This window comes from Gymnoscopelus braueri, assembly GCF_963280865.1.
Source record: "Gymnoscopelus braueri genome assembly, chromosome: 6".
In the NCBI taxonomy this organism is placed as follows: Eukaryota; Metazoa; Chordata; class Actinopteri; order Myctophiformes; family Myctophidae; genus Gymnoscopelus; species Gymnoscopelus braueri.
Window position 1 is genome coordinate 8,317,327 of NC_137607.1, and position 19,412 is coordinate 8,336,738.

Here is a 19,412-nt window from a genome sequence, read left to right on the forward strand (position 1 = left end):
TGATGCAACAATACAACCGGTACAATCACACTGTAAATGCTGGATTTATCTATTCTAACTTAACTGGCATTAATCAATTGATCACAGGATTATATTGTTTAACTTTAGGACAGTGTTTTAGTGTTTTTATGGGACCATATATATTGTCTCGGGTGCCTGATCTGTAGCCTAACTGTGTGTTAAGTTATTTAAGATCACATGATCTCTATAGATTTGCACATTAATCAGTCAGGTGATCATTAACAGATTATAGATGAGATCATAAGTCTACTACTGAGCAACATTATGAAGGATCGATCATCTCACTGTCAGATAAACAACCTCTCTCCTGCTCGGCTATAACAACAAGTCAACTTGTGGTTACATTGAAACGATACATTGAAACGATACATTGATACATTGTAACGATCATCATGCTCCCCCGGGCGGGCAAGGAGTTCCTGGTACGGATCTCATTCTACTCGAGGCCATTCTTCCAGGGCAGGTCAGTGGTTGGAAAAAGTTTTTTTTTTTTTTTACTTAAGTAAAAGTATCAATACTTGCAATGTAGAAATTCTCTAGAGTATTTCTACATTGCAAGTATTGATACTTTGAATTCCAGCCTTTCACTTGTAACAGCTGTTACAAGTGAAAGGCTGGAATTCAAAAGTATGCAAAAGTATTGGTATCAAAATGTACTTAAAGTACCAAAAGTAGACAGTAGTCATTATGCAGAATGTCCCATTTCACAAGTTTTTCATATGTATCATTTTTTACAAAACTCTTTTGAAAATAGCAGATCTACCAGCTCACAATGTGCATTGTGAGCTGGTAGATCTGCTATTTTCAAATGGCCAGGGCTGAAGTGGTTACTGTATGTTTTGTAATAACAACCAACATCTACAAAGTAACTAGTAACTCAAGTGTTCAAATAATTGTAGTGGAGTAAAACCTTTACTCCACTACAATTATTTGAACACTTTACTGTAAAAGTACAATATTTGTCTGTCTCTGAGATGTAGTGGAGAAGAAGTACTGCACGATAAAAAATGTCATACCTCAATATGTATGCCAAATATCTAAATAGCTATGACTATGGGATGAAGGTAGGGTAAGTGATATTTTTTGGTTAAAACAAAAAGGGTTTTGCTATGGGTTAAAGCTCTATATTCTGATAGTACTCATTGCTATAGAGTGTTTGTTCAGTAACAGGAGTCTCTCTGTCTCTCCAGCTCTTTGATAGACAGAAAATACATTTCCAGTTAGGTGACCATTTCAGCCAATCAGGAGAGAGTACCCATTTATCAGCTTCATTTTTATAATGTTCCAGTTCCAATTTGACATGCTCATTTCTTTGTGTCATCACTTTTCCAATTTCACTTGTTTAATCTGTATCCTGTCTGAGTTCTCTGTCCTGATTGGATAAAATTGGTATCCTGACTCGAAAAGGCATTTTCTGTTTAATAAAAAGAGCTGGAGAGACAACATGTGCACCTGCCCGTGGGGAAACCAGATAGCAAACTTCACCTGCCCTACCATTTATTTACCTGCCCCGGGCAGGCGGGCAGGTGTTAGTGTCAATCCCTGTACTTAGTTACCCCACTGGTTTTTAGTATAGTTTGGTTTTGAACTACAATGTTTACCTTGGCAGTAGTGATGTGCGGGTCAGGTTTTTTCATGACCCGCCCCGCCCCAACCCGCCACGGAACCCAACCCGCCTCAACCCGCCCCGCGAACCCATATATAAATCTATGGCTCAACCCGCCCCACGACCCGCGGTGGGAATATATATATATATATTATATAGCGCTCTTTTAAGTACCCAAAGTCGCTTTAAATGTCTACAGTAGCACAACATTGTCATGGGCTGAATAAACAAGCATGTTGTTCAAAATAGTTTTTTTTTTTTTTTTTTGCGTGTGAGAGCGGCTGACCCGCTCACCCGTAGCCCGCATAATTTCCTCTGAAATCCTGACTCGACCTACCCGCGCCGCGGGTTGACCCGCGGGTTACGGGTCGACCCGCTCATCACTACTTGGCAGATATCACAGATACACTAGATTAATATTATTCTTGAGTTTGTTGTATTTGGGTTTTAACGATATAATATTAACCATCCATGGCCGGTATCAGAGTTATTCTAGTGAAGTGGTTATCAAACCTTTTTCATTTCAAGGACCACCATAACTCGAGAGTTACAGACCTGTAAGGGTCCATTTCGTTCCATGTGTACACTCTCAGAGTTACAGACCTGTAAGGGTCCATTTGGAACCCCCCCAATGAACACTGAGGGTCCCTGGTCCACACTTTGAGAACAACTCTTCTTGTTTAAAGGGACTACACCATGAATTTTAACTTTTCCTTCTTTTGTGTGTGTTTTTGGTCTCCCCTACCTCTCTTCTATCCCCAAAAATACCCCAGTTTGAACACTCAGGCTTTCACAGCAAATCTGGGGTTTTATGTAAATTGGTCTCAAAACAGACCAAACTGATTTGGGGGAAATCCCTCCCGTTTTTCAGTTCCAACATAGAAAAAAAAAAATATATATATAACGTTTTTTGCCACGTGCAAATCAGGACAATGTGGTATTGCAGGTGAAAGTGCTTTATAAGCCAGAGAGAAGTTAGTTGGAATGAGTATATCTGAGGCTTGATTTAGGCTCAAACCTTTTGAAAAACGTTTGAGGGACATAAACAATATGATATTAAATATTAAATATTATTCATGGTGTAGATCCTTTAACATTTGTAATGTAATTTTGTATTTGGCTTTAGTGAACTATATGAACTATCGGAGTGATTTATAGTGTAATATCTAATATTTTTGTCAGGTATCTGATCGTTACAAACACGCTGAGCGGAGGGGGCATGCTGGCTCTGGGAGACTCCCTCCAGCAGACCCGTGAGAAACGACGAGATTCGGACAAGGTTCGAGACTGGACACGCACAGGTAAAGGGGGGGAGGGGGGGGCATGCTACCATTTTCGGTGGTCACCTTATCGCCTCGATGGTTTGAAAACTACAACATGACGTCACTGAGCCGCGGTGATATGGTGACCACCGCTCATTATGACACATCTCTCTGTTTTTACTGTCCGACATCACCCTATCACCGCTGGCTCACTCGAGCGGAATTCCGGGCAGTGTGATTGGTCTAGATAGAAGTTGTGTGGGCGGACCGCTTGGTTTTGCTGTTCCCCCTCATTTTACCCCCGGCGAAAGACGGGGGACAGTGGTACCATCGGGGATCCAGGTGGGCGGACGCCCCAGAGGGCCCCCCGGCCGGGGAAAAAAAAACGGCCATGTAGATCTGCGTTTTTTTGCGGAAAACGTCTATGTGTCGCAGAGGGCCGGCGGAGGGCTCGTTGGATTTGGGTCGGCGGTGCTTACGCGGCGGAGAGACAGAGAGAGAAAGAGAGGGAAAGAGAAAAAGAAAGAGGGAGAGAGGGGGAGGAGAGAGAGGGGGGAGGGGGGGATAAGAGCGCATCTGAACCTGAGGGAGGCGGGGTCAATCCTAAAGGACATCACCCCGACTAGTATCCAGACCACCTCATTTGGTACCATGCAGGAGCCTTAAGAGCCCCACCCTCCCCCCTTCCGGTGACGTCACAACATAATCTGTGTATCTGTTAACCTCAAGATTAAATGTTATTATTGTCATACACGCACAAACAAAAAAAGAAGTAATCATGTCCTCTGTGAAAATCTAAGTCAAACTAGCGATGGAACACATTCCACACGTTCAGAATCAGAAGCATCTTCCACCTGTTTCCTAGGCTGTGTGTTTTTTCCACTTCCTGTTGATTTGATCCAATGAAATCCAATGAAACTGGTCAGATGACCAATGATATCCAATGAAATCGACAGGAAGTGGAAAACACACTAGCCTAGGAAACAGGTGAATTGGTCTCAGATATTAAAGCAAAGGTTCAAGCCTCAATGTGCTGTTTCTTCAACTGGTTGGATGTGTGTAGAACGGCAGGAACATGTAGTTTTAAGCCGGCTTTAGAGTAGCCAATAATTTTTTTACCCCCTTTTTCTCCCCAATGTAGTCATTATGCCAATTGATTCCTCTTCACACACACGCGACACACGCAGCGACCTAAACATTGATGAGCCCTAATTGGTCACCATGTCCTCGAAGCGTCCTTGTCGTAATGTTGAAATCAACTTGCTTAACCCTTTAAGACCTGAGAAGATTCTTTAAAAAAAATCTAAATCCTAACAGTTTTTGAAAAACAAAACAAAAAAAAAACACGATTTTTCAAAAATAGCAGATCTACAAGTTCATAGCGCGGCACTCGGTGCCGCGCTATGAACTTGTATATCTGCTATTTTTGAATAGCCAAAGACATCTAAAGTGACACAGATGCGTTCCAGGTATTAATGGGTTAATGTATAGATGCAGATGGGATGATTTTGAATTTGTTTTCCTCAAAGTATTTCTAATATGTTGATATAAAACTTTTAAGGGTGTTCATTAGAACAAGGCATCCCAAAGTGGGTGCTGTGACGCAAGGCCAGGCGTGCCACAGAATGCTTTTGATACTATTTGGAATTTATCAATATCACTTCAATTTAACCACTTAGAACCTCTATACTTAGTAAAAAACAGACCTAAGTTGCACTTTGCTGTACTTTTTTTTTTATGTACACCAAAACTCTATGTCAAAAATAGCAGATCTACACACGCTTGTAGATCTGCTATTTTTGACGAAAGTATAAAGTTATTTTCAACCTGCCTTAACCCATTAAGACCGGGAACGCATCTGTGTCATTTTAGATTTTAGCCATAACCATTATTTTACACTTTGGGATATAAAAAAATAGCAGATCTACAAGCTCGCTACGAGCTTGTAGATCTGCTATTCTTTTTGAAAAATCGTGAACATTTGTGCAAATCTTTGAATATATATGTTTTTTAAAGCGAACATTTGTAACTCAAATCTTTGCTTCTGGGGAGATTCTACAAAATGTCTTACGTTGTCCTTTTTTCATGTCAAGGACTCCCAAAATGCGGACCCCCATCTCAAAATATATTGTTCCAGGGACCCCCCAGAAGCAAAGATTTGAGTTACAAAAAATAGCAGATCTACAAGCTCATGATATGAGCTTGTATATCTGCTATTTTTGAATAGCCAAAAAAAACATTAGAGTACAGGTATGGTATTGGATGTGGTTATCATTGTGCTGTGCTCTCTCTCCCAGGGCGCATGTTTGCGGTGGGCTGCTCCATGGGGCCGGTGCTACACTACTGGTACGGCTGGCTGGACAGGTTCTATGTGGGCAATGCCCTCCGCACCGTGGGCAAGAAGGTCCTGGTAGACCAGCTGGTCGCTTCCCCTACTCTGGGAATGTGGTACTTTGTAGGTGAGTGGAAGAATTACGTGTACGTAATAGTGTTGATTTTGACCTCAAATTTTGATTCGGTTTTAGTGATACTCTTTTGAGTCAAATTCCATTTAGTTTTAGTCATGTTTCAGTCATCTGAAATGTTTTACTCTTAGTCTAGTTTTAGTCGACTAAATATCATAAGATTATAGTCGACTAAAGTGCATTTTGGCGGTGCCTTGATGGTGTCATAATGGCTGATTTTACACTTGGTTGCATGCTGAAAATAGCCGATCTACAAGCTCACAACGCGCCGCGCTGCGACGCGTTGTGAGCTTGCGACGCGTTGTGAGCTTGTAGATCTGCTATTTTCTGAGCGTAACACTCGAGCGCAGCCAAACATAAGATAATTTGTCTTTTAGTTCTACTGGATCTCTTCCCCACTAGTCTCTAACATTTTGGTCTAGTTTTTATTTGTTCACGAAATTGTCAATAATATATTTAGTCTTAGTTTTAGTCATCATAGCTTAGTTTTTATTTAGGTTTCGCCAGTGAAAAAAGTTAGTCGACGAACCCTTTTCGTCATAGTTTTAGTCGAGAAAATCGACACTCTAATGACATGCAGTAACAACTAAGTCTCTACACCGCCCTTGACACACACACACACACACACACACACACACACACACACTCACTCACTCACTCACTCACTCACTCACTCACTCACTCACTCACTCACTCACTCACTCACTCACTCACTCACTCACTCACACGCAAGCACACACACTTGTATTACTATAGTTGTGAGGACATTTTAGGCCTGCTGCATCTTCTTTTTTTCAAACAACCATTTCTGTTGTGTGGACCAGCAAAATGGTCCCCGCAATGTTCGTTTCTCAAATACTATACATGGGGGAACGTTTGTCCCTCAAACGTCTAGTAATACAATTACACACACACACACACACACACACACACACACACACACACACACACACACACACGCGCACGATTTGCAGGAGAATCAAAGGTTGCTCTGGAGAAGGTGGGCGTGGCAACGTACGTCAACAACAGGCATTGATGTTGATCAAAGGTCCTGAGGGTCAAGCACACTTGGAAACACCAGGGACTTCACACACACACAGCGTCTTTTTATACGTTGAAGACACTCCCTGCCTTTCTTACACAACGTTCCTTATCGCCGCTTATTGCCCCCAGGCCTTGGCTCTCTGACGTGCGTCCGTGTGTGTTTATTGCAGGTATGGGTGCCATGGAGGGACACGGTTTATCTAAAGGATGGGAGGAGTTCAAAGACAAGTTCTGGGAGTTCATGTTGGTAAGAAGACCTCGTGTTTTGGGTGGGGGGGCTGGGTGGAGGGGACGGGGGGGGGACGGGAGGAATCAGGTTCAACAGCATACCCGACATCACCTGTTTGAATCTGCTCAAAAAGCAAATATCATTGTTTCTCTCTCTCTGGTGTTGGCCTCTCTCCTCTGTCTCTTTTGGCTCTCTTTGACTATGAAGGGTTAACCAGAACCTTCCATAACCTGAAACTTTCCAGAATCCTTGAAGCTCAGTGATGTTTTTTTGTTTGTTTTGTTTATATTTCCATATTAACCACAACCATCCACCCTTGAAGGAGGACTTACGTCATTGGAGCAAAAAGAAATGCATGATGTAATAGTTCTGTCTGATGACGTAACATAAAACAAACGCGTTCTCTGTATCTCTCTCTCTCTCTCTCTGTCTGTCTGTCTGTCTGTCTGTCTGGCCCGTTCTCGCCTTCTCCAGCATAAAACATACAGCTGGTAGTAGACAGCTCACTCCATGGATGTACACTCGGGCTGGTTGACAAGGCTACATGTGACAGAAGGGTTTCAGACTCAATGTACTGTAGGCCAAGGGTTCCCCACTGTTTCAGGCCGTGACCCACCCCAAAAGACAGACAGACAATCATATTTGAACTGGGGACCCCCCACCCTGACAGGCACTTTGGAATTGTAGGCGTTACATTTAGTTTGACTCGGTTCCGCAGATAAATATTGGGAAAATGTGAGGCGTTGTGAGCTTGTAGTTTGGCTATTTTCACAATGTTTGCCTCTTTCTTACGTAATATTTGACAATTTGGCCATCTTGGTATTAAAAAGGTCCTAAACATCACCATTAATTTGTCACTAGAAATGTGCAGATACCCTGTATACAATTGTACTGTATGTTGGTTGGTTTGTTTACTGTTGAGTGTGAAAACAATGTTGCACATTAAAGGGATACTTCACTTTCACATAAAATAAACATTTAAAAAATATATAAAAAATAAATGAAAAAAGTAATGGAAAAATCACGGCCCCCTCACGCATTAGAGTGTCCTACTAATGTGTGAGGGGGCCTTTATTTTGCCATAACTTTTTATATTTATTTTTAATGTTTATTTTATGTGAAAGTGAAGTATCCCTTTAAGCCAATTATCTGGGGACCCCCCCCCAAAATAATTTGGGGACCCCTCTGAGGGGCCCCGACCCACAGTTTGGGAACCACTGCTGTGGTGTACCAAAGACCCTTAGCGTACACTGCTTTGCTCAAATGTATGTTATAAAACATTGAGCGGTCACACTTAATGATCAAATATATGTTTTTACACTCGATTTAGCATTTTCCCTCCACGGTCACATATTATTGTCTCCACCAGGCCGAAAGGCATGGCGAGAGAGTATGTTTTGCACCCTGTCCGTCCGTCCTTGTGTCCGTCCGTCTGTGAACAGCAAATCCCGGCACCGTTGGCTTAATCGCAGCCAAACTGTGCACACACACTCCCTGGATGATTTTTTTCACATCGGGCTGTTATAGAGCCACCAGGTGGCCACATTTTTTGACAGAACTCCTACAGATTTTGGCCAAACGTCACGCAAATCGGTACACAGTATCTCTATAGTCATTAAACGAAACAGGTCTTTCAGATTTTTCATATTCCATCCTGATTGACTAAGAATGGCTTCCAAAGTTTGCAGGAGTGCTCTGTTTTGAACGAAATGCCTCAAATCATGAACACAGCTTGCAATTTCCGTGACATTTTGCACGTACGTTCTCACTAGGCCGAGGACGAAATGCCGCTTGAAATGTTTCAAATCAGCCTCATGGTGGCGCTATAACAGGCGATTCGTGTTTTTACCTATAACTGCACCGACCTGTGTAAAACTTTGTATGTGCACTCCCTAGAGGCCAAGGAAAAACCTTTGCCCTGCATTTTTCACATCTGCCTTTTATAGGGCCACCAGGAGGCCGACTTATGCAAAACAAATTTTTGGACATTACTCCTTCAGATTTGATCAAAATTTCACGCAAATCGGTACACATGATCTCTATAGTCATGTGATCAAGACGGTTTTGATTCTGTTTGATTTTTCATATTCCATCCTGATTGGCTAAGATTGATATCTAAAGTTTGCAGGAGTGGCCCGTTTTGAACAAAATGCCGCAAATCATGAACGCAGCGTCCGATTGCGGTGAAACTTTGCACGCACATTCACACTACGTTGAGGAACAAATGCCACCCTTTCAACATTGCCCCATTTTAGCGCCACCAGGAGGCCCATTTTTGCAGCCATTTTGTTTTATTACTCCTACAAATGTTGTCCAAACATCATGTAAATCGGTACATATAATCTCTTTAGTCAAGTGATCAAGATGGATCCGTCCGATATTTCACATTCCAGCCTGATTGGCGAATTCCGAGCATTGCTGGCCCAAACTAACCTACCTGACCTGGCGGAGACCTGTGCTCCGATGAGCACTTTTTCTAGTTTGAAACTCAATTATTTATTTGACAGCCCTGCACAGGTGTGGTTCGTGTGTTGTGTGTGCAGGCTGACTGGTGTGTGTGTGTGTCTTGTGTATTAAAGTGTGTTGTTGTGTGTGCAGGCTGACTGGTGCGTCTGGCCGGCTGCTCAGGTGATCAACTTCTACTTCCTGTCACCAAAGTTCCGCGTCCTCTACGTCAACACAGTGACCCTGGGCTGGGACACCTACCTGTCTTACCTCAAACACAGGGTAAGACCTGTCTGTCTGTCTGTCTGTCTGTCTGTCTGTCTGTCTGTCTGTCTGTCTGTCTGTCTGTCTGTCCTGCACGTCAACACAGTGAGTGATTGATTGAATACTTTATTAGTCAGAAATGTAAACAGCACGTGGTACAGTCAGACAGGCTAAAAGGATAACACAAAAAGGTCCTGGGGACTTGTTTCCATTGTGGTCCTACTGTATGTATTCAATTCATCAACATAGCATAAAAGATAACACTATAATATCTCTTTTTCAGTAAATGATGGTTTTGTTCATCATTGATAAGAACGGCTGAATGGACCTCCAAGCTCACAATGAGGTTGGAGGTCAAAAGGGGGTCAAAAGGGGGTGGAACCAGCTAACTCCGGTGGAGTTAGCTGGTTTAGCAGAAAGTTTGAGGGTCCAATGGAGTTTGAAACTTTCCGCTAAACCAGCTAAGTCCACCAAAGGGGGGTGGAGTTAGCTGGTTTAGCTGACTCCAGGCTCCACCCCCTTTTGACCTCCAACCTCATTGTGAGCTTGGAGGTCCATTCAGCTGTTCTTATCAATGATGAACAAAACCTCCTAACTCCACTTTGTGTTTTGTTTTTGTTATTTCCTGAAAAATTAGCATTTTTGGAGTTAGCTGGTTTCTGCCGGACAGTAGATATATATATATATATATGTGTATATATAAATGTCGTCAACATGTACAAAAGAGATGGGGAAAATTACATTTACCTCCCCTTTTGGTCTCCTCCTGATGGATGTTTTTTCAGGCCAATTCAGAGGGAAACCAGTGATTCACATCCTGTAATGGATGGTGTCAGGGCAGAGTAGTAGAATGAGAATGTTCCCATGTTTGTTCCATCTAAATGTGGGTGGTACCAGATCATGGACGCTCCCTCTAGTGTTGTGGCTGTGGGTGTCACTCACTTTGGAGAAATAGTTGGACATGTATGAGGGTATTGAGGACCACTGTCCCTGAGCTGGGAGATCTACCTGTCTTGCCTCAAACACAGGGTAAGACCTGTCTGTCTGTCTGTCTGTCTGTCAAACACAGAGTAAAAGCCCCCAGTTATGAACAAACACTCTGTATCAGTGGTTCTCAAACTTTTTCATGTCAAGGTCAACCCCCAAAATGATATGTATTTGGCCCGCGGACCCCCATCTCAAATATGTTGTTCCAGGAACCCCCAGAAGAGTTACAAATATTCGCTTGAAAGAATATATATTCAAAGGCTTGCACAAATGTTCACGTTATTTAAAAAAAATAGCAGATCTACAAGCTCATAGTGCGGCACTCTGTGCGGCACTATGAGCTTGTAGATCTGCTATTTTTGAATAGCCAAAGTATAAAAGGTTAGAAGTATTGTGATGCTATATTAACTCATTCACTGCCAGGCTTATTTCAAGCTAGTTGATCCATATGCCAAAGGCATTTTGGGTCAAACGGAGAAAAAAAATTCTCCGTTTTTTTTTTAACATTGAAGTGGATGGAGAATTAAAGGGGAAATCCACCCATTTTCAATATTTAACTATGTCATTAATATAGCATAAAGGAGTTGTGTGGAAATAAGAAAAAATTTAAAAAAAAATTAACATTGCAAAAAAATGTAACATTGCAAAAAAATTAACATTGCAAATTACACCATGATGAGTCATCACAGTGTAATTTGCAATGTTAATTTTTTTGCAATGTTACATTTTTTTGCAATGTTAATTTTTTTTTAAATTTTTTCTTATTTCCACACAACTCCTTTATGCTATATTAATGACATAGTTAAATATTGAAAATGGGTGGATTTCCCCTTTAACTTTTTGAAAATCGTTTTCTCCTAGTTCCTTTGAGATTCAAAAGAAAAAAAAATAACTAAAAAAAAAAAAAAAAACATAAAAATTTTATTTTGAAAATATATATTTTTTTTAGGAGACGTCAAAAGACGTCATTGGCACTAATGGCACACTGAAAACGGCCGTCAAAAGACGTCATTGGCACTATATGAGTTAACACATTTTGCTAGGGACCCCCTGGAACCCCCCCCCAAGGACCCCTGGGGGTCCCCGGACCCCACTTTGAGAACCAATGCTCTATAGCATGGGTTTTCAACTGGAGGTCCGTGGACCACTGGTGGTCCGTGAAGGTATCGCACGTGGTCCCTGACCATGCATTTAGTAATGTAGGAAAGTGAGGATGTGTATTTTATTTTATTTTATTTTATTGACTACTAGTTACAGTGCGGTAGATGACCTGGTGACCTATAATGACAATGCGTCAATGGTGTCAGTTACTGGGAAGTCGGACGTGAAGAACTTCCACAGAAATGGGAGTTAGAATCTCAAGGGAAACTGTACCGGTTTGCCCGGGTTGAGTCACCATTATTAGGAAATGTGCCCATAATCAATCGCATGTGTCTGCTCACGTATAGATAAGTTGCAATGAATCAGTTAAAGGGATATTTCACTTTCAAATAAAATAAACATTTAAAAAATATATTAAAAATAAATGAAAAAGGTAATGGAAAAATCACGGCCCCCTCACGCATTAGAGTGTCCTACTAATGTGTGAGGGGGCCGTGATTTTGCCATAACTTTTTTCATTTTTTTTTAATATTTATTTTTAATGTTTATTTTATCTGAAAGTGAAATATCCCTTTAACATGAGTTTACTATGAAAGGTCAAGAGAACAGAATAAGGGCAACCATGGGAAAGGAATAGATCAGTGGTTCTCGATCTTTTTTTGAGCTCTGGACCACTAGCATATCTCAGTTAAATAATAACTGTTAAGGGCTTGATTTAATTCACCTCAAATTAACAAATTAAATTAAGCCCTTAACAGTTATTTAATTTGAAGCGTTTCCCCCCACACCACGCCCATATCCCCCCCCCCCCCCCCCCCCCAAACACAACAGCTAGTGGTCCCCAGAGGGTGGTGGTCCCTGGTTCATAATCAGTTGAAAACCCCTGCTCTCTAGCAATGATTAACATAGCTATTTGACACTTATTTTAACAAAAACATATAACTTACGCCACCTTTAACCCATTAAGACCTGGAACGCATCTGTGTCACTTTAGATTTCTTCGGCTATTCAAAAACAGCAGATATACAAGCTGTGCCGCGCTATGAGCTTGTAGATCTGCTGTTTTTGGGGAAAAATCGTGAAAATTTGTGGAAATCTTTGAATATATATTTTTTCAAAGAGAACATTTTTTACTCTTTGCTTCTCGGGGTACAAAATATTTTGTGATGGGGGTCCGCGGCCAAATGCATATCATTTTGGGGGTCCTTCACATGAAAAGGTTTTGAACACGCCACTGTACCAACATACGTTTTTTTTCAGAAAACTGTTGGGATTTAGAAGATTTATTTTTTTAATCAGCCTCAGGTCTTAATGGGTTAAAGGGACTTTTGTCTATACGTAATGACGGTTATCGGTGGTTTTGTCGACAGGATGACGGACCCCCCGCTGAGCCCGTGTCAGACGGCAGCATGAAGGTCAAACAGGAAGCCACGGAGCCAGCCGCGCCGCCCAGTCCCCTGGAGGAGCGCGTGCAAGAGGGCGGGACTTCCTGTACGCCGATGAGTCACTCGCCGACGCCGAGATAAAAGCTGTGTTTGATCATTTATTTATTTGTCTAGTTTTGTTTCCGGCCTGTTCTGTGTCATTCCTCCAACGCCCAGCTCAGGGAGCCAGAGTTGTTGCACTGCCTGTGAAGCCTGAAAGCTTAACTTATTACTTCTGTACTAGCGCTATTGGTCAACATGGGGTCCGGGGACCAGCAGGGGTCCAAATAGTCACTTAGAGGTCTGTATCTGTGAGAGTGCGCAAATGGAACTAAATGGACCCGTAAGGGTCTATTACCGTCCGTAACCCATTAAAACCGAGAAAGCATCTGTGTCAGTTTAGATTTGAGCTATGTACTGTATAGCTAAGCTGCATACGTTTTTCAGAAAGCTCTTAGGATTTAGAACAGTGGTTTATAAATAGCAGATGTACAAGCTCGCTGTGACACACTGCAAGCTTGTACATCTGCTATTTTTTACAAACATCTTCTCTTCTGGGGGTCCCTGGCACAAAACATTTTCAGATTAGGGGGGGGTCCGCGGCCAAATACATATCATTTTGGGGGTTCTTGCCACGAAAAAGTTTGAGAACTACTGATTTAGAGGGTATTTGTAGAATCGAACCCAGGTCCTGGTTTTTTTTTTGTGGGGGGGGGGGTTTATGCTCAGAACCCAAGATATCATGATTTGAAGATTTGCTGCTCCATTCACTTGTTTAACTTCTTACTGAAAAAGGCTGTATCTCACTTCCTAAGCACTTTTTTTTTTACAATGTATTTTTGGCTCTGGCACTCAGAGCCAAACTGCCAGAAATAAGTCAGGCACTGAATGAGTTAAAAAAAAATCTAAATCCCAACAGTTTTTTGAAAAAAATCAAAAAAAAAAATGTTTCAAGATTTTTCAAAAATAGCTGATCTACAAGCTCATAGCGCGGCACTCGGTGCCGCGTTATGAGCTTGTATATCTGCTATTTTTGAATAGCCAAAGACATCTAAAGTGACACAGATGCGTTCCAGGTCTTAATGGGTTAAGAGAGAGAGAGAGAGAGAGAGAGAGAAGAAACAACAAAGTCATCAAATGGGGGTCCGTGGCCTAATGCATATAAGTGGGGGCCCTTCACGTTGAGGATCACTTAACTAAACCATACCGGAACCCTTATCTACACTGTAAAATGCGTATTTAACCCCGAGCGTGTACGAGTTACTGACCCGTGTCCATTTGGGCCAAAAAGAGCAGATTTCCTTACACTGCCATTGTACTACAGAATATAAAAACCAGGCTTGATGCTCTTTTCTTTAACGCTGTTTGACCTCAGAACCACTTAGAATGTGCAGTCATGAGTTTGTCATGACCAGGTTGCTGGTTCAATTCCCAGCTCATTTGGGATGAATCTAGACAGGGTAACATAGACATAGTATTGCTGTAATAGAGGATTGTAGGTCAATGTTGCCGCCATATTGGCAAATGCAACTTGCCAACTTGCCTTTTGTTCCACAAAAGGATCCACAATTTTAATTTAACTGTATAATAGCATATCTATGTCTGACGTTTGTTTTTCGTTTTGCGTTGCAGTGTGACTTGAAAACTTGTAAATCAGATATTTTTGTTATTGTTTTGACAATGTTTGACATTTTTTTCCTCACAATATTGTTATCGAGGCATTCGGTAGAAAAAAGATATTGAGACATTTCATTTTGTCCATATCGCACAGCCCTAGCTGTTAATTTGAATCACATCAGCTGTCATGTGCTTTAACATGTAATCAGCTGTGACATTGTACTAATGTGCCAAATAATCGCCCTTTAATCCTCCACTTGTAAAGTCACTGGGAAGAATTAATGCATGGCATTGATTTAATCTGCATACCAGAATTATACCAAGTGCTGCAATGCAACGTCAGAGTTAATTTATTTGATATTGCAAATCTCATTTCATAAAAGACTATTTTGACTTCTGAATTTTGGTATAAGAAAATGTTTCTTTTTAAATGTGCCGATGAATATCTTATGGACCAAATCAACTGTTCATTTGAAGAAGTTTTCTTGAGTGATTGTGTACGTACTGAATATCGTTGTTATGATTGGTTGGTTCTTCATATCTCGTTTTTATGTTTTTTTTAGTTATTGTTTCCATATTTGTTGTTTGTTGCTGGCGAAAATTGAAACTTTTTTGCAAATTGTTTAAACTTTTCACCTCAATGACTTGCTCAACATAGGGAGGCCAACAAGTTGAAAGTGGTTAAGTGTGTCTGTGGGCTTTGTAAATATTGACAAGAGCTTGTGACTAAATGACTACATTGGATCCATTGGAACACAGGTTCTTTTTTCCATTTCCTAAAAAGTATCATTCTTGGACGCACAAGGTTTTACCAGACATTGATTATATTCATGGTATGTTGGACTTGCATACATGTACCGTACAGTATGAACGTACTACGGAGCCCCTTAGGGGACATTACTAGGTAGATTGTTTTAAGGGTAGGTACATTATTTTAAGAGCTAGGTAGATTGTTTTAAGGGTAGGTACATTATTTTAAGAGCTGGTGGTTTATGTTTTCTGGTATGGAAAAAAAAAACATAGGCTATAACTTTTTTTTTGAGGGATGATTTTTTTTTTTTGAGGGATGAGTTTTTTTTTTTTAGTGATAAGTTTTTTTTTTTGAGGGATGAGTTTTTTTTTTTGAGGGATGAGGTTTTTTTTTTTGAGGGATGAGTTATTTTTTTTGAGGGATGAGTTTTTTTTTTTTGAGGGATGAGTTTTTTTTTTAGGAGGGATGAGGTTTTTTTTAAAAAGAGGGATGAGTTTTTTTTTTAGGAGGGATGAGTTTTTTTTTAAAAGAGGGATGAGCTTTTTTTTTTAGGAGGGATGAGTTTTTTTTTCAAAAAGAGGGAAGAGTTTTTATTTTAGGAGGGATGAGTTTTTTTTTAAAAAGAGGGATGAGTTTTGTTTTTAGGAGGGATGAGTTTTTTTTAAAAAGAGGGATGAGTTTTTTTTTCAAAAAGAGGGAAGAGTTTTTATTTTAGGAGGGATGAGTTTTTTTTTAAAAAGAGGGATGAGTTTTGTTTTTAGGAGGGATGAGTTTTTTTTAAAAAGAGGGATGAATTTTTTTTTTAGGTTAGTTTTTTTTTTCATGCATGACAAAAAAAAAAAACTTTGAAAAAAAAAAAAAAAACTTGGACCAAAAAAAAATATTATGCCTATCTTGAAAATAAAACCTCTCCTTTTCAAAGTCGCTATTTATAGAATAGTGGAGCGGCTAAGAGAAAAATCGTTCACTTTGTGATGCAAGCATGAAATTTGGCACATTTACTCTTCAAACCCCACTCTTTTCAAAAATACCGCTGGCCACGCAAAATTCCAAAATGGCGGCCCACAAATCCAAGATGTCTGTCCAAAAGTGAGGTTTTTCCTTTATAACTCGAAATGTATTGATTTTAAGCACCATAAATGTATTAAAGTTGAATATAAATTTGGGCATTGTGGATATTTTGGTACCACGTACATGACTGTATCTATTACGGTTCTTGAGATACAGCATATAGGTACTTTTACAGACTCAGGAGAGTAAGAAATGTGCAACATTGATTGTTAATAAGTGAATATGGTGATATTTGGTGTTATTTTCATAACCTGTTATTTTCAGTAGGGTTATAACATACAATTCTAAATCCAAGATGGCGTCCAAGATGGCTGCCATTAACTTGAAGTAATCATATCTTAGCAACTATGATACTTTTTTTTTGGCGTGCATATGTTTTTTGGTCTATGAATCCAATGGGGCCATTGCAGTACAGAATTTAGACGTTGATAAAAGTGGATATTTTGGTACCTAGTGCATGTCTACATCTATTGCGGTTCTTGAGATACAGCTTATAGGTTCTTTTACGGAATCGGGAGAGCATAAAAAAGAGGTTTGAGTTACACCTCACAGTTGCAACTGCACAGAGCTGTACACATGAGACCCAGTTTATAGCACTTGCACCTGCCACGACAGCCACATTTACAGCCACATTTGGTAAGCTGTTTGCACGTCTTGGCTATTGGAGAGTTGGCTGTCCAGAAGACCTGCCATTCCTCACCAACCTTCTGCCATCCCCAGTCTGCAGGGTCCTCTGCTCCTGGCTGACACTGGGTTGCCTGGGCCCACACACAACCAGCCTGGTAGGCAGCACGCCTGGTGTGTTGGAGCAAAGCTGCTCTGGTTGGTGGGATTGACTCATAAGGCCTCTGCTTTCTGGCAAACATGTCAAACCTGGCCTCATCCACAGTAGCAGCTGTGCTGGATCTGTCATACATTAGGATGACAAACCTCTCCAGAATCTGTAGGTCACAATCCTCCACTGTGGGAGGGTAAATACCCAGTTTGGAGAATACAGGCGAGACCTCTGGGCATATGTCCCATGTCTGCCAAGCAGTTTTCTTGCCTTTGTCGCGGAAGGCTGACACGGTGTCACATCCTGTAAAGGCATGAAAGAATAGCAAGCTGATAGCCGCATCTTTGTGCACGCCAAACATGCTGCAGAACATGGTAGCCAATCCATCCTGATCAAGGCAAATGACACAGATGTTCTCATCTTAGCAAGTGTCTTCGCTGCTCTTCAAGAGGCTGGACTACAGCAGATGTGGGTTGCATTTGGACAAGGTCAGAGCCTGCGCTGGATCAGTGTGCATGACCTTTTCATTTTGTTGGCCAGGAGAAGGTCAAAGGCATGCTATTCTTTCATGCCTTTACAGGATGTGACACCGTGTCAGCCTTCCGCAACAAAGGCAAGAAAACTGCTTGGCAGACATGGGAGATATGCCCAGAGGTCTCGCCTGTATTCTCCAAACTGGGTATTTACCCTCCCACAGTGGAGGATTGTGACCTACAGATTCTGGAGAGGTTTGTCATCCTAATGTATGACAGATCCAGCACAGCTGCTACTGTGGATGAGGCCAGGTTTGACATGTTTGCCAGAAAGCAGAGGCCTTATGAGTCAATCCCACCAACCAGAGCTTTGCTCCAACACACCAGGCGTGCTGCCTACCAGGCTGGTTGTGTGTGGGCCCAGGCAACCCAGTGTCAGCCAGGAGCAGAGGACCCTGCAGACTGGGGATGGCAGAAGGTTGGTGAGGAATGGCAGGTCTTCTGGACAGCCAACTCTCCAATAGCCAAGACGTGCAAACAGCTTACCAAATGTGGCTGTAAATGTGGCTGTCGTGGCAGGTGCAAGTGCTATAAACTGGGTCTCATGTGTACAGCTCTGTGCAGTTGCAACTGTGAGGTGTAACTCAAACCTCTTTTTTATGCTCTCCCGATTCCGTAAAAGAACCTATAAGCTGTATCTCAAGAACCGCAATAGATATAGACATGCACTAGGTACCAAAATATCCACTTTTATCAACGTCTAAATTCTGTACTGCAATGGCCCCATTGGATTCATAGACCAAAAAACATATGCACGCCAAAATTTTTTTATCATAGTTGCTAAGATATGATTACTTCAAGTTAATGGCAGCCATCTTGGACGCCATCTTGGATTTAGAATTGTATGTTATAACCCTACTGAAAATAACAGGTTATGAAAATAACACCAAATATCACCATATTCACTTATTAACAATCAATGTTGCACATTTCTTACTCTCCTGAGTCTGTAAAAGTACCTATATGCTGTATCTCAAGAACCGTAATAGATACAGTCATGTACGTGGTACCAAAATATCCACAATGCCCAAATTTATATTCAACTTTAATACATTTATGGTGCTTAAAATCAATACATTTCGAGTTATAAAGGAAAAACCTCACTTTTGGACAGACATCTTGGATTTGTGGGCCGCCATTTTGGAATTTTGCGTGGCCAGCGGTATTTTTGAAAAGAGTGGGGTTTGAAGAGTAAATGTACCAAATTTCATGCTTGCATCACAAAGTGAACGATTTTTCTCTTAGCGCTCCACTATTCTATAAATAGCGACTTTGAAAAGGAGAGGTTTTATTTTCAAGATAGGCATAATATTTTTTTTTGGTCCAATTTTTTTTTTTTTTTTTTTTTTTTTCAAAGTTTTTTTTTTTTGTCATGCATGAAAAAAAAAACTAACCTAAAAAAAAAATTCATCCCTCTTTTTAAAAAAAAACTCATCCCTCCTAAAAAAAAAAACTCATCCCTCTTTAAAAAAAAAACTCATCCCTCCTAAAAAAAAAACTCTTCCCTCTTTTTGAAAAAAAACTCATCCCTCCTAAAAAAAAAGCTCATCCCTCTTTAAAAAAAAAAACTCATCCCTCCTAAAAAAAAAAACTCATCCCTCTTTTAAAAAAAAAACTCATCCCTCCTAAAAAAAAACTCATCCCTCAAAAAAAAAACTCATCCCTCAAAAAAAAAAACTCATCCCTCAAAAAAAAATAACTCATCCCTCAAAAAAAAACTCATCCCTCAAAAAAAAAAACTCATCCCTCAAAAAAAAAAAATTATCCCTCAAAAAAAAAAACTCATCCCTCAAAAAAAAAAACTCATCCCTCAAAAA

At 40.7% G+C, this 19,412-nt stretch overlaps 1 protein-coding gene across 1 annotated transcript; it reads left to right on the forward strand.

Annotated features, from left to right (window-relative positions):
• Positions 1–13,410, forward strand: mpv17l2 (MPV17 mitochondrial inner membrane protein like 2). The gene is made up of 6 exons (XM_080430358.1): positions 1–484; positions 2,810–2,928; positions 5,187–5,348; positions 6,569–6,645; positions 9,226–9,354; positions 12,795–13,410. Exons 1-6 carry the CDS (start codon positions 414–416, stop codon positions 12,948–12,950), a joined length of 714 nt encoding a protein of 237 aa, XP_080286484.1. The 5' UTR covers positions 1–413; the 3' UTR covers positions 12,951–13,410.
• The last annotated feature ends 6,002 nt before the right edge of the window (positions 13,411–19,412 follow it).

Excerpts from the sequence above, each read along its gene's own strand:
- mpv17l2 (XM_080430358.1), top strand. The coding sequence starts at position 414 with ATGCTCCCCCGGGCGGGCAAGGAGTTCCTGGTACGGATCTCATTCTAC. Across the intron at positions 5,349-6,568 it reads GGGAATGTGGTACTTTGTAG|GTATGGGTGCCATGGAGGGA; the intron begins GTGAGTGGAAGA and ends TGTTTATTGCAG. Across the intron at positions 6,646-9,225 it reads AGTTCTGGGAGTTCATGTTG|GCTGACTGGTGCGTCTGGCC; the intron begins GTAAGAAGACCT and ends TTGTGTGTGCAG.